This window comes from Mirounga leonina, unplaced genomic scaffold, assembly GCF_011800145.1.
Source record: "Mirounga leonina isolate KUSES-001 unplaced genomic scaffold, KU_Mleo_1.0 Mir_91, whole genome shotgun sequence".
Taxonomy (NCBI): Eukaryota; Metazoa; Chordata; class Mammalia; order Carnivora; family Phocidae; genus Mirounga; species Mirounga leonina.
In genome coordinates this window covers 39,407,905-39,420,921 of record NW_023270839.1, presented here as the reverse complement: position 1 = coordinate 39,420,921, position 13,017 = coordinate 39,407,905, and the positions used below count along the sequence as shown (strand labels likewise).

General features: G+C 47.7%; 1 protein-coding gene across 1 annotated transcript in view; it reads right to left on the bottom strand.

The window, feature by feature from the left end:
- Positions 1-372: 372 nt before the first annotated feature.
- ANKDD1A (ankyrin repeat and death domain containing 1A) overlaps positions 373-13,017 on the bottom strand; it is a 43,025-nt gene continuing 30,380 nt past the window's right edge. Inside the window, exons 11-16 of the mRNA XM_034994617.1 lie at positions 9,515-9,613; positions 8,368-8,466; positions 7,270-7,365; positions 4,212-4,416; positions 1,435-1,566; positions 373-504 (exon numbers count right to left, since the gene is read on the bottom strand). Of these exons, the coding sequence (XP_034850508.1) occupies positions 443-504; positions 1,435-1,566; positions 4,212-4,416; positions 7,270-7,365; positions 8,368-8,466; positions 9,515-9,613 (693 nt within the window). The 3' untranslated portion in view covers positions 373-442. The remainder of the gene's footprint in view (positions 505-1,434; positions 1,567-4,211; positions 4,417-7,269; positions 7,366-8,367; positions 8,467-9,514; positions 9,614-13,017) is intronic.

Below are 13,017 nucleotides of genomic sequence, written 5' to 3'. Positions count from 1 at the left end.
TCTTTGAAGAGATGGCCCTTGCATCTCAGGGGACTGCTGTGAGGCTCTGAGAGCTGTAAAGGACCCCACCTGTGGGAAGGGATTACCTGCAAAACCCAGACCGACCCTTGGGGAAGAGACCGCAAGCAGCGGGAGGTCTGTTACGGCGATTTTTTTTTTTTTAAAGATTTTATTTATTTATTCGAGAGAGAGAGTGAGAGAGAGAAAGAGCACAAGAGGGGGGAGTGGGAGAAGCAGACTCCCCGCCGAGCAGGGAGCCCGATGCGGGACTCGATCCAGGGACTCCAGGATCATGACCTGAGCTGAAGGCAGTCGCTTAACCAACTGAGCCACCCAGGCGCCCCGGCGATTTTTTTTTTAAAAAGCCCTTAAGTGGTGGTCGTCTTCTGTTCAGTGGCCCCCACTCTGAGGCCCCATGCCCCTGAAGGTCTGGCCCCTCTGGTTACATGGCCGTGCACCTGCTGGGGGCCCTCGGGTCAGCATTTGCTTTCTTCCTGACGCTTTCTGCAAGAGAGAAGAATCCTATTGCTTCGTGTTGCCGTGGTTCTGCCTCACCGGGCTGGTTTTTTGTTTTAATTGCCTGCCAGTGTTTGTGCTAGAAGAAGATAGAATGATATTTAAGACCATTTTGGAAAAAGAAAAAAGTCCCTGATTCCTCCCCTGTGAAATGAGTGTTTTCCCACCTTCCCTGCAGCAGCTGTGAGTTCCCCACCACACAGGGGCTCGCCTTCCTCCTCTCTAGGACATGCTAGCCACGTTTTCACGGTTAGTGCCACAGAGCCTTCATTACTACTGCTGACCACCTGAGACCCTGTCCTGTGCCCCATAATGCACCACGCCAGTGGACGTCACAGTATTTAAGCCTCTTTCAGCATGAGCTGATTTTGTTTTTAATGAGGGAATCGTACTGAACGTTTTATCTCGCTTGCCTGATAGTTCCACAGGGTGCTCAGAATCTCAAACCAGGCTTTTGGAATGGACAGACTCAAAAGGTTGTGATGGCCTCAGAAATGTGATTTATTTGCCAGATCGAACTGGTTCAACTCCTATTAAGCCAGTTCTAGCCCATATGTCTTACTGTTTGTGGAAAAGAAGTCTGCAGGCTGTTCCAGCCTTATTCCAAGCTAGGAAAAAAAAAAAAAAGAAGAATCAAAGTACAGAGGGCCAGCAAGGAGAAGACAACAGCATCAGTGGCTTTGTGGCTGTGAAGGCTGTAGGATCACCTGGGCCAGCACCCTCAGGGCACAGGTGGGGAAATGGGGGCCAGGAGGCACTGGTTTGCCCAGGGCTCTGCCCAAATTCCAGTAGACAAGGCTAGGACCAGGAACCTGGAAGGTTCAGAGCCAGCACCACAGCATTGTGGTCTGAGCAGACCTTCAGGGGCTCTGTCACATTCCAGGGGGGCCAGTGCTGCCCTGAGCAGGGGACACTTACCAGCTAGGTCCCTCCTGTCAATGGCCACGAGGCTCTCAAACAGTGCTTTGCTGGGGTTCTCACCGGCTGTGGCCACACCATGCAGCCAGATGAGCAGCATCCGGTGGCCGTGCTCCTGGTAGCTCTTGGTGCCTGAGGACCACGAGGGGAGAAAGAGAAGGAGCCAACCGAGCCCACCTTGGCAGAGTCAGCTCTAAGCTGCCCTGCACCACCTCCTGCACATGCCCAGGTGGGAAAGAGCCAGGCCCTTCTCCAAGGTGCTGTGGAGCTCAGCCCAGAGATAGGGAGAGGAGGGAAGGGACAGGCTCGGATGGGGTTGGGGTGGAGGTTTTGTGTTGGGGACTCTAGAACTTCCCCTGCCCCAGGCTTTCTCCTGAGCATCCACCATGCATCCTGTTGGTGTTGCTCTGAAGACAGAATTGGCACTCACTGTTGTGATCCCATGTCGCACAGGACTATTCCCTGCATCTCTGGCTACTCACAATAATCTGTGCCTTGCCTGCTAGTGGTCCTATTTTACAGATGAGAAAACCGGCTTAGTGCACAACAGAAGTGGTCATGTTCTTTCCCCTGCGCCGGTGGTTCTCAGCTGTAAGTGCTCACTGGAAACCCCCGGGAAGCCGTCCAAAAAATACTGACACCTGGGTCCCATTCCCTCCCTAGAGATTCCAACCTACTTGGGTCTGGGCGCAGCCTGCGCACTGAGCGGTGTTAAGGCTTCCCAGGTGATTCCAACGTACGGCCATGATCTTCAGTGTGGGAGGAGGGGTGAACTTGTTACTACACTCCTAGGTAGGTCTCCTCTCCCAGCCACTGCGTCCTCTGACTTTCTGGCCCCCTCCGGGCCCTCAGCAGGCACTTCCTCATGGGGCTGCCCTTGGCAGAGCGGTTTCATTTGGCCCATTTATTCACTGTCCCTTGCCTCCAGCCCCGTAATTTACCCGTGCTCCTTTGTCCTCTCTGAAAGTTCTTATCTGACACAGAGGTTACGTTTGGAGTCCCTGCTCTATTCCACTAACTGGTGTACATATTTTTCTGCCAGGTATCTCTCTATGCTAATTATTTGAGCTTTATAAAAGGTTGAGTCTGGTTGGATTAGATCCTCTTCACTTTCCCCCGCAGAATATTCATTTAAATAGTCCCCCTTTGGGGTGCCTGGGTGGCTCAATCAGTTAAGTGGCTGCCTTCAGCTCAGGTCATGGTCTGGGGTCCTGGGATCGAGTCCAGCATCAGGCTCCCTGCTCAGCGGGGAGTCTGCTTCTTCCTCTCCCTCTGCCCCCCAACCCCAGCTCATGCTGTCTCTCTCGTGCTCTCTCATATGCGCTCTCTCTCAAGTAAATAAAATCTTTAAACATTCCCTCTTTATTCTTTCAAGTGAACTCTAGAATCCTTTAGTCAAGTTTCAAAAATCTGTTTTGATTTGATTAAAACCGAACCAGGGGCACCTGGGGTGGCTCAGTCAGTTAAGCATCCAACTCTTGGTTTCGGCTCAGGTCATGATCTCAGGGTCATGATCTTGGGGTTGTAGGATCGAGCCCAACGTTGGGCTCCAAGCTCAGTGAGGAGTCTGCTTGGGATTCTCTCTCCCTCTCACCCTGCCTGCCACTTGTTCTCTCTCTCTAAAATAAATCTTTTTTTTTTTTGAAGATTTTATTTATTTGACAGAGAGACAACAAGAGAGAGAACACAAGCAGGGGGGAGTAGGAGAGGGAGAAGCAGGCTTCCCGCCGAGCAGAGAGCCCGATGCGGGGCTCGATCCCAGGACCCTGGGATCATGACCTGAGCTGAAGGCAGACGCTTAACGACTGAGGCACCCAGGCGCCCCCTAAAATAAATAAAATAAATAAATAAATAATCTTTTTAAAAAATCAAATTTTTAAACTAGTTTGGGAAAAACCAATGTCTACCTGACACTTTTTCTAGCCAGGAATATAGAATGTCATTCCACCTACCCAAGTCTTTTTTTTAGAGTTGAATTTTTATTTTATTCATATGCCATTCATATTTTTTAGAAACTATTGCAAATGGAATAGCTTTTCAAAAAGCTATTGATGGTACACAAGAATACCATGGTATCTGTATATTTTATCATATTTAGCCATTTCACTGAATTATTGAGTTTTTCAGTTGATTCTTCTGGACTTCCTGTGTATAGGATTATAGCATCTGAAGTTAATAAATCTCTCTCTTCCTTTCTAATATTTACAGTCCTTATTTCTGTTTCTGTTTTCTGCCTTAGTACCAGGGACCTTTTTTTTTTTAATTTTATTTATTTGAGAGGAGAGAGAGAGAGCATAAGCATGGGGGGCGGGGGGCAGAGGGAGAGAGTGAAGCAGATTCCCTGCAAGCAGGGAGCCCGATGTGAGCCTCGATCCAAGATCCCACCCTGGGACCATGACCTGAGCTGAAGGCAGATGCTTAACCGACGGGGCCAACATTTCCAAGCAGATACTAAATAATGGTGGCAATAGAGGGTCCTCTCCTTTTTATAGGGAGTGCCTTTAGTTTGGTGTGTGAATGATTGGTATCAGCTTGGGCTAATTCATGAAGAATGTGAAGTTTACAGGTCACTGGGGAGGGAGAGGCAGAGGGCACGGCCTGAGCAAAGGCCTGGAAGGATGGAGAGGCATGTGGGATGTTGCCGATGGCATGTGGCTTGCTGTGATCAGGCTGTGGGTTGCAGGGCTTTCCCCCCAGAAACACAGAAAGCCTAATATACAGTGGCCCCACCTCTCCACCCACTGGTCGCTCTGGGGTGGGGAGAGGCAGGGCGGTACCTGTCCACGGCTGCTCGATGGCGTGGACGTGGGCCTCAGTGAACTCCCAACAATATGCGAGCTTCTTCCACTCATGAGGCCGCAGGTCCCTTGAGGCCAGTCGCCACAGCACACAGGAGAATTGCCGCCCTTCCTGCCGATGGTCCTGCTTAAAGGTCAAGTTCTTCCCACAGCAATCCCTGGGGTCCCTGAGCCAGAGGTGATCCTGTGGAACAGATCCCCAAAGTGCAGCTGCCGCCTGGGGGGAAATCCCTGCCAGGCTCTCCCTTGGGAGTCTGGATGGGGCTCTGGCAGGCATCCAGGCCTGGGGCTTCATGTCTGCTACTCTGGTTTCTCACTCTGTGCCTTGCTTGGACTTCCGGAACCCCAGCAGCTCACACTCCACCTAGATTGCCTTTTCTCACCTGCCTGTCCCTCAACCCCATTGCCACAGTCCAAAGATCACCCACAGGCCACCTCTTCCAGGAAGGCTTCCCAATTCCTCTCTTTTCTCTGTGTTCTTACAGCGCAAGTGTCAGCAGAAGGACTCAGCGGCTCTGGCTAACACCAGTCAAGCCAAGGATCAGGCACTAACTAGATTTGCTGAATCCCAACAAGTAGTGAAGGGCAGGATTACAGAATTTCTATGCAAAGCAGGTGATAAAATGAGAAGTTACAAAAGAATTATGTGATAGCATAAGTTAAACCCACAAAAGCCTAAGTAAGCCCCTCTAAAGAATGTGGATACAGAGTTCTGGGTCTTAAAAAAGCTCGGGTGAGTTCTGGCATCCGCAGCTGCAAATCTTACATCCTGGTCAACAGTGTCTGGCTGATCACCTTGATGTGATGACCAGGGAGACTGGCTCTCACCTGGGGAGGTTCCCCAACAGTGTTCCCAGCTGCATCTGTATATTGGGATCATCTGGGAGCTTTAAGAACCACCGATGCTTGGGGCACCTGGCTGGCTCAGTTGGTAGAGCATGAGACTCTTGATCTTGGGGGTGTGAGTTTGAGCCCCTCATTGGGTGTAGAGATTAATTTAAAAAATAAAATCTTTAAAAAAAATCTTTAAAAATAGAATCTTTAAGGCACCTCGGTGGCTCAGTTGGTTAAGCCTCTGCCTTTGGCTCAGGTCATGATCTCAGGGTCCTGGGATCGAGCCCCACATCGGGCTCCTTGCTCAGGGTGGAGTCTGCTTCTCCCTCTCCCTCTGCCTGTGCTTTCTCTCTTTCTCTCTCTGTCAAATAAATAAAATCTTTAAAAAATAAGTAAAAATAAAAAACAAGGGGCGCCTGGGTGGCTCAGTCGTTAAGAGTTTGCCTTCAGCTCAGGTCATGATCCCAGGGTCCTGGGATCGAGCCCCGCATCGGGCTCCCTGCTCGGCAGGAAGCCTGCTTCTCCCTCTCCCACTCCCCCGCTTGTGTTCCCTCTCTTTCTCTCTGTCAAATAAATAAATTTTTAAAAAAATAAATAAAAAACAAAACTACCAATGCTTGGATCCGTACACCAGAGATTTGGATTGAATTAGCCTGGGGATGGGAGGGAGGTTTGTGATTCTAACTGCGCCGCTGCCTTAGCGTTGAGAACTTTTAAAGTCTGAGGTGTTAGAATTAAGCACAGAGATGAATCAGTTCATCAAGTTCTTGGTATTAATATTTTCGGGTTACATTTAGGAGTAACCTGTTGTATGCAAAGGAGCTGTAATGTTTCTGCGAATCTAGCATGTCCGTGAAAGAGCAGATCTTATGATTCCTATTGAAATTTGTAATTAATCAATTGATTTTGAAATAGTGATTTTTTTGAGCGGTACCAGAGAAGCTTACTAAGTTTGCAAACAATATTGGAATGTTTAAGATATTTGAGATTCACTTTATAGGTTTAATTTACCAGATTTTACTAGGATAGTTTAAGAATTTACGGGGCGCCTGGGTGGCTCAGTCAGTTAAGCGTCCAACTGTTGACTTGGGCTCAAGTCATGATCTTAGGGTTGTGGGATCGAGCCCAGTGGCCTGCTTGAGATTCTCTCTCTTCCTCTCCCTCTGCCCCCACCTCCCTCTTAAAAAAAAAAAAAAGGAAGGAACGTGCTTAAAAAAACTATCAAATTTAATTATTCAGTTTAAAATGTCTAAGATAGTTCAAACATGGGTCCAAAGATTAATTAAAAGGCTTCCTTGAAAGTGGAAATTCCTAAGATTCCTAAAAAAATACCAGTTGTCTAAATGGGATAAGGTTTATAAAATGAATTTATAAGTTTAAGGAAAACTAGGTGGTTTTTTTTAAAGATTTTATTTATTTAAGAGAGTGAGCAAGAGAGAGAGAGAGCACATGCACGAGCAGGGGCAGAGGGAGAGGGAGAAGCAGACTCCCCACTGAGCAGGGAGCCTGATGCGGGGTTCAATCCCAGGACCCTAGGATCATGGATCGTGACCCCAGCGGAAGGCAGACACTTAACCGACTGAGCCACCCAGGTGCCCCAAGGAAAAGTAGGTTTTAAAATTTGTAATAAATTATTTTTAAAACTGAAGTAAATGCAAAAATTATTTTCTGTGTATAAAAACAACCTCAAAGACATCAAAAAACTCCCCACCGACCCCCATTTGCTGACGATTGGAATAGTATGGCCTTACATCTGCTTCTCTTCCTCCCCAATTCCTCAGCAAGCATCACTAATCAATCCCAGCACAGTTTCCTTCTGGGCTCAGAAAGTTGCCTGAATACAACACCCCCAGCAGCAATTCCAGTCACCTGGAGACGGCAGTAAGCTGAAACCAACTTGCCATCTCTTTCTTCATGCACGCAGGCATGCACCCATGCATCCATCAACCAGGAGCTCTAACAGCATCCCGTACTATGTCCACAATGGCATGGACTCCGGGCTGCCTTGCTGCAGTGTGGCTGGGTGCTCACTCATCTCTAGATGCTCACAGACAAGCCTCGTGGTAGGTAAGGCACGGATTATCACCCCGTTGGAAAGTGGGCGGGGCTGAATTGGTCAGGGCTGGGGTTCAAAGCCAGCCCCACCCCTAGCCAAGGCCACTGCCTCTGCAACACGGACAGACCTCGTGCAGGGTGTCAGTACCTTCTCCCACGTGTAGAGGCGATCAGCCTTTATGATCATGTCCACCAGGCTGATGTGGTTGCTGCGAGCGGCCACCGCCAGGGCAGTTTTCCCTTGCTGCAAGGAAGAAGTAAGAAGGGTGGCCTCTAGCATCAGCTGCAAACGCTCCTGCCCCCAAGAAAGCGGTTTCCAGCAGTCTACACTGGAGAGCAGAAAGGTTTTTCTGGGCATGACGAGGGGCGTGGGAGGCACAGGTAGAATGAGGCAATAATTCCAGCAACCGCCTCTTGTTTAGAATTTAGGAAGTCTTAGAGCGTATGAAGCCCAGCCTGCATAACTCAACAACACCTGTGAAATAGCAAGACATGGCCTGCTTCTCAGATGAAACCAGAGCCCAGAGAAGGGGACTGGGTTCATCAGGTCATGTCTGCCCACCCCACCCAGGCCCTTTGCTCCAGGCCTCCCGCACAGGGCTGGCCTTAATCCCCAGGCACGTGCAGGGAGTTAGGAAGTTCCTCTTTGCACCTGGCCGGCTGCCCTGGGGCCCAGGTCAAGGCAGGGAGCCCCTCCCAGGTCTAGTCTCAGGGCCTATTCCTGCCCTCAACTCTTCCACACACCATCCCAAGGACTGGGCCACATGTCCAAGCCCCTTCCCCTCATGAGCCTGTGACCTCCTTAGCCTTATTCCAAGTCCTCAGGTCATCTGGACTCTCCGGCCACCTGAGGGAGTAGCCACCCCAGAGGCACAAAGAGCCGGGAAGCTTCCCCACCCCTGACCCACAAGTAGGGGGCTGTGGGACAGTGATGTACCGCTCCTCGACTCCTTCTCCCCCTGGCCACCTGGCGACTCAAGGAGCTCGAAGTCTGAGGGACCATGAAACAGAAGGCAACCACCTCACAGTTCTAGACCAGCAGGAGGGCAGGCCAAGTCCTAAGGGACCTGAGGGGAGGAAGGGGAAGGTGATGGAGGGGCAGGAAGGCTTCCTGGTGGAGGCTGCATCTGAGCTAGTATACACAGGCTGGGAAGCCTTGAACAGTCTGAGAGCAGGAGACTTGTAGTAGGGTCTCTGGCAAAGAGGGAGCCATGAAAACTTGAAAGGGAGGCTGGTTGGGAGGTACCTTATCTCTCAGGTTTAAGTTAACCCCCGCGATGAGGAGCATCTCCGCTATGTCCTGCCTGGCGTGCTCAGCAGCAAGGTGGAGGGGTGTCTGCTGCCTCTGGGGAAGAAGCCAAGGGGTCAGGGGAGTAGAAAAGCATGTACAAGTGTCCCAAGGCTCAAAGCCAGGACAGGTCCAAGGTGGGTCCACTCCTAACTGGGCCTTAACAAGTTTATCTAAAAGTTATGGAAGAGAGTAAGCTGGGTTTAGTCATAAACACAATACCAGAGAAAACTTGGTAAAAACAAAAAAGCAGAAAGAACAAAGGAAAAAAATACCACTTGCTAGCTAAGTCAACCTCTGTAACAATCCTAATATATTTCTTCTAGTCATTAATGTAGAGTGCTTTTGATTTGTTGGTTTTACAGGAGATCTTCCCATATATACATTTTGCATCCATTTTTTCTACCTAACATGTCCATATATTACGACAAACACCATTTTTCACAGCTCCATAGTAATCTACGTCTAGCCCATAAGCTACCTGATCACTTCTTTATTATTAAATATTTGGGCCATTTGCAAATTGAAGATTGATAAGCAATGCTGCAATAAATATCTTTGTGCATGAGCTTTTAATGTAGTTCTTGAGGCTCAATGCATTAAAGTGCAAAGTGATCATTTTGAAGGTATATGCTGTATCCTGCCAAGTTGCTTTCCACCACTCGTGGTTGTAGGTACGGGCACTGAGGGCTCTGTGGTCAAGGGGAGGATTGTGGGGATGGGGAATTCAAAGGGCTCCTGACTGAGCACAACTGCAGGACTCAGAGGCTTCTTGTGACACAAGACTGCCCCACTCACCCCTGTCCTGGGAATTTTCCTAAAGGAAAAGAAAAATCAATGAAAGGAAACGGTGGAATGTAGGAAGATGTTTACTGCAGTGTTATCCGGACCATGGTAACAACCTGGAAACCACCAAAATGTTCAAAATAGAGGAATGGTTGGTAAAATGATGTTACCTTCAACGAATATTCACACAGCTTTTTTATAAACTAAAAAAGTAATTTCTCAACTCCGAGCCATGCTAGGAGATGGCAGCCAAGCCCTGCCAGCCTGGGAGGGTGCCCAGAGGTTCCCTGGGGCCCAGACGGTTTCTGCAACCACTTACATTGTCGGTGGCATCCAGGTCACTGCCGGCGTTGATGAGAAGCTGGACCAAGGCAGGGAAGTGGTGCTTCACAGCCAGGTGCAGAGGAGAGGCGCCCTGCTGGGGGAGGAGATACATGGATCATTCACTGGGTCCCTCCCAGGACTGCCCAGAACAGGTTGGTAGGTTGGTGCTGGGGGATGGACGTAGGGAGGTGTATGGAGATATAGTGCTTCTAGGTTTGGCCCTTTTCTTTTTTTTAAGATTTTATTTATTTGAGAGAGAGAGCGAGCACAAGCAGGGGGAGCGGCAGGCAGAGGGAGAGGGAGAAGCAGGCTCCCCGCTGAGCAGGGAGCGTGATGCGGGGCTCGATCCCAGGACCCTGGGGTCATGACCCGAGCCTTCTGCCTTCGGGTCATGATTTAAGTGTCAGTTAGACACTTAACTGACTGAGCCACCCAGGTGCCCCAAGTTTGGCCCTTCTTGCTCTTCAGAGGACATGGGTGGCTCGAGGAATCTATAACCCCGAAGGCTGAAACCCTGGAGTTTCTGTATCCTCAAGGTGGTTGGAAGCCTGAGACCCAAGTTTGAGACCTTGCTATCCCAGGAACTATGTGACTGTGGGCAAGTCATTTCCCTTCTCTGCTACTCTTCATCTAATAAGTGATGTTTCCTGAGGTCCCTTCTAGTAACACTTTAAAATTCTCTAATATCTCATTGAATCCACACATGAACCTAGGTAGGGTATATAGGAATGGTGTTATTAGTATTTTCATCTTACAAACAGGAACACTGAGGTTCAGAAGACAGAAGGGACTTGCCCGGTAGCTAATAAGAACCTTGTGTTATTGGGAGTTTCTCCCCTGAGCACCTAGGCAGGTGCCTGATTACTGTTTATGCATGAAAAGAATAAATGAGAATCAGCCGGGACCAGAACAGAGACCTCACAAGTCCAACACACAACCAAGGCCTCGCTCAAGGCTGGAAGACTCCTTCATCAATGGTCCCCTCATAAACCCCCTTGGCCACCTGACAAAGTGGAGATACTGCTACAGCATCCTTCTCACTTGGTGATACAGTGACACAAATATAGTGGAATAGTACAAAGTCAATAAAATCAATGGTGGAAAAACACCCTCATATATTGAGTATAAAAAGATTACAGAATACACACACACAACAAAAATGTCTTCTACCAATGTCTATTAGTTTGGGCCAGAAAATTTAAAAAATAAATAAAAAGGTGTATGATATTGGAAAAGAAGATTTAAACTATATGATTATTTGTAGGCAATGTGATCGTATATCTAGACAGGTTAAAAAAGTTATTACCCCCCCCAAAAAAAACCCTAGTAAAATTAATTAAAAGTCATATAGAAGATAAAACCCAAGTCAATAGCATTGTTGTTTTGAATGTCTACAAGAAATGACATATTTTTTATTTTATTTTATTTTTTAAAGATTTTTATTTATTTGACAGAGAGAGAGACAGCGAGAGAGGGAACACAAGCAGGGGGAGTGGGAGAGGGAGAAGCGGACTCCCTGCTGAGCAGGGAGCCTGATGCGGGGCTCGATCCCAGGACCCTGGGATCATGACCTGAGCCGAAGGCAGATGCTTAATGACTGAGCCACCCAGGTGCCCCAAAATGACATATTTTTTAAAAGATATCCTCTTCGTGACAGTCAAAATTATAAAGTATCTATGAAGAGTATAATTGTTAATGGACATATCAAAGGCAAACTAAAAGCCATATAACATCACTGAGGGATGGAAAAGAAGACAAAGAAATAGACTTCATGCTCCTAGTGAAAAATTAGTATAAAGATGACCATTTTCTCCTACATTATTTACAAGTTTAATGTAATCCCAAACCCAAATTTCTATAAATGCCAAAAAGGATTCTGAAACACATCCAGAAAAAAATTTTTAAACCCAGGGAAAACTACCCTAAGAATTTCAACAGAGTCCTCAGATCAGTGCTGGACGACTGTGAAATCAAAATCCGGCCAGGAAAAGGTGTGCTGTGCCAGTGAATGGGGAGAGACTGAAAATGGCTCAAACGCATGACTCAGGTGAGCCTGGAAACTTGTCAGAACTACAAGGACCGTCTTTCCAGAAAGAAAGCAGCAGGCTATGGAGATAAAATAAGCGAACACACTGGATCTAGCCTCGGTCGTCCTGGAAACACATCTGGGGGAATGTGGTCAGAAAGGGGAGTGGAAAGAGAGCAAGTATGGCTTTTAGTTGTTTTACATTTTATTTATAAAAACCAAAAGAACCAAAAAGTACACAAGGTACCTAGTGAAAAGCCTTCTTCCACCCCCATCACCCATCTGCTCATATTCCCCACTGCTAAACCCCACTGGTAATCTTTTTTTCTTTAAGATTTTATTTATTTATTTATTTATTTATTTATTTATTTATTTGTCAGAGAGAGAGAATAAGCAGCGGGAGTGGCAGGCAGAGGGAGAAGCAGGCTCCCCGCTGAGCAGGGGGGCCCCGATGTGGGACTCAATCCCAGGACCCTGGGATGAGGACCTGAGCCAAAGGCAGAGGCTTAACCAACTGAACCACCCAGGTGCTGCCCACCCCACCCCCCCACCACTGACACTGGTAATCTTGACTGTTGCTATTATGTGTATCCTTCCAGGGATGCTTAAATTTTTTTTTAAAGAAGAACCTTAAATTAAAGTTTTATTTTGAGGTAATTATAGGCTCACATGCAGTTAAAAAATAATGCAGAGAGCTCTGGTGTATCCTTTACCCACTTCCCCCCAGGGGTAACATCTTACAAAACCCTGGTACAGGGGCACCTGGGTGGTGCAGTAGGTGAAGCATCCCACTCTTGATTTCTGCTCAGGTCATGATCTCAGGATCCTGGGATCGAGCCCCGAGTTGGGCTCCATGCTCAGTGCAGAGTTTGCTTCTCTCTCCCCACTCTGTCCCTCTCCCCTGCAGGCTCGCCCTATCTCTCTCTCTAAAATAAAATAAATAAATCTTAAAAACAACAACAACCCTGGTAAAATATCCCAAGCAGGATAATGACTCTGATAACATCCACTGTCTTATCCCGATCCCCCCAGCTTCACTTGTCGTCGTTTGTACACGTGTGTGTTTAGTTCTATGCCATTTTATCACATGTGCATGTTCGTGTACCCACTGCACAGCAAAGATACAGAACCGTTCCCTCACGAGGATCCCTTGTGTTGTTTTTTTATAATTCTCTCCTCTCTCCACGTCCCTATCACTAACCCCCAGCAAACACTAATCTGCTCTCCCTCTCTATTGTGTCATTTCGAGAATGTTCTATAAGCAGAACCATACAATATGTAACTTCACAGACTGGTTTTTTCACTCAACATTATTCCCTTGAGATTCATCCAAGTTGTTGCATGCACCAGTAGTTTCTTCTCATTGCTGAGTTGTATGAGTTGGATGTACCACAGTTTCTCTTACCATTCACGTTTCAAAGGACATCTGGGTTGTTTCCAGGTTTGGCCTATTATGAATAAAGGTGCTATGA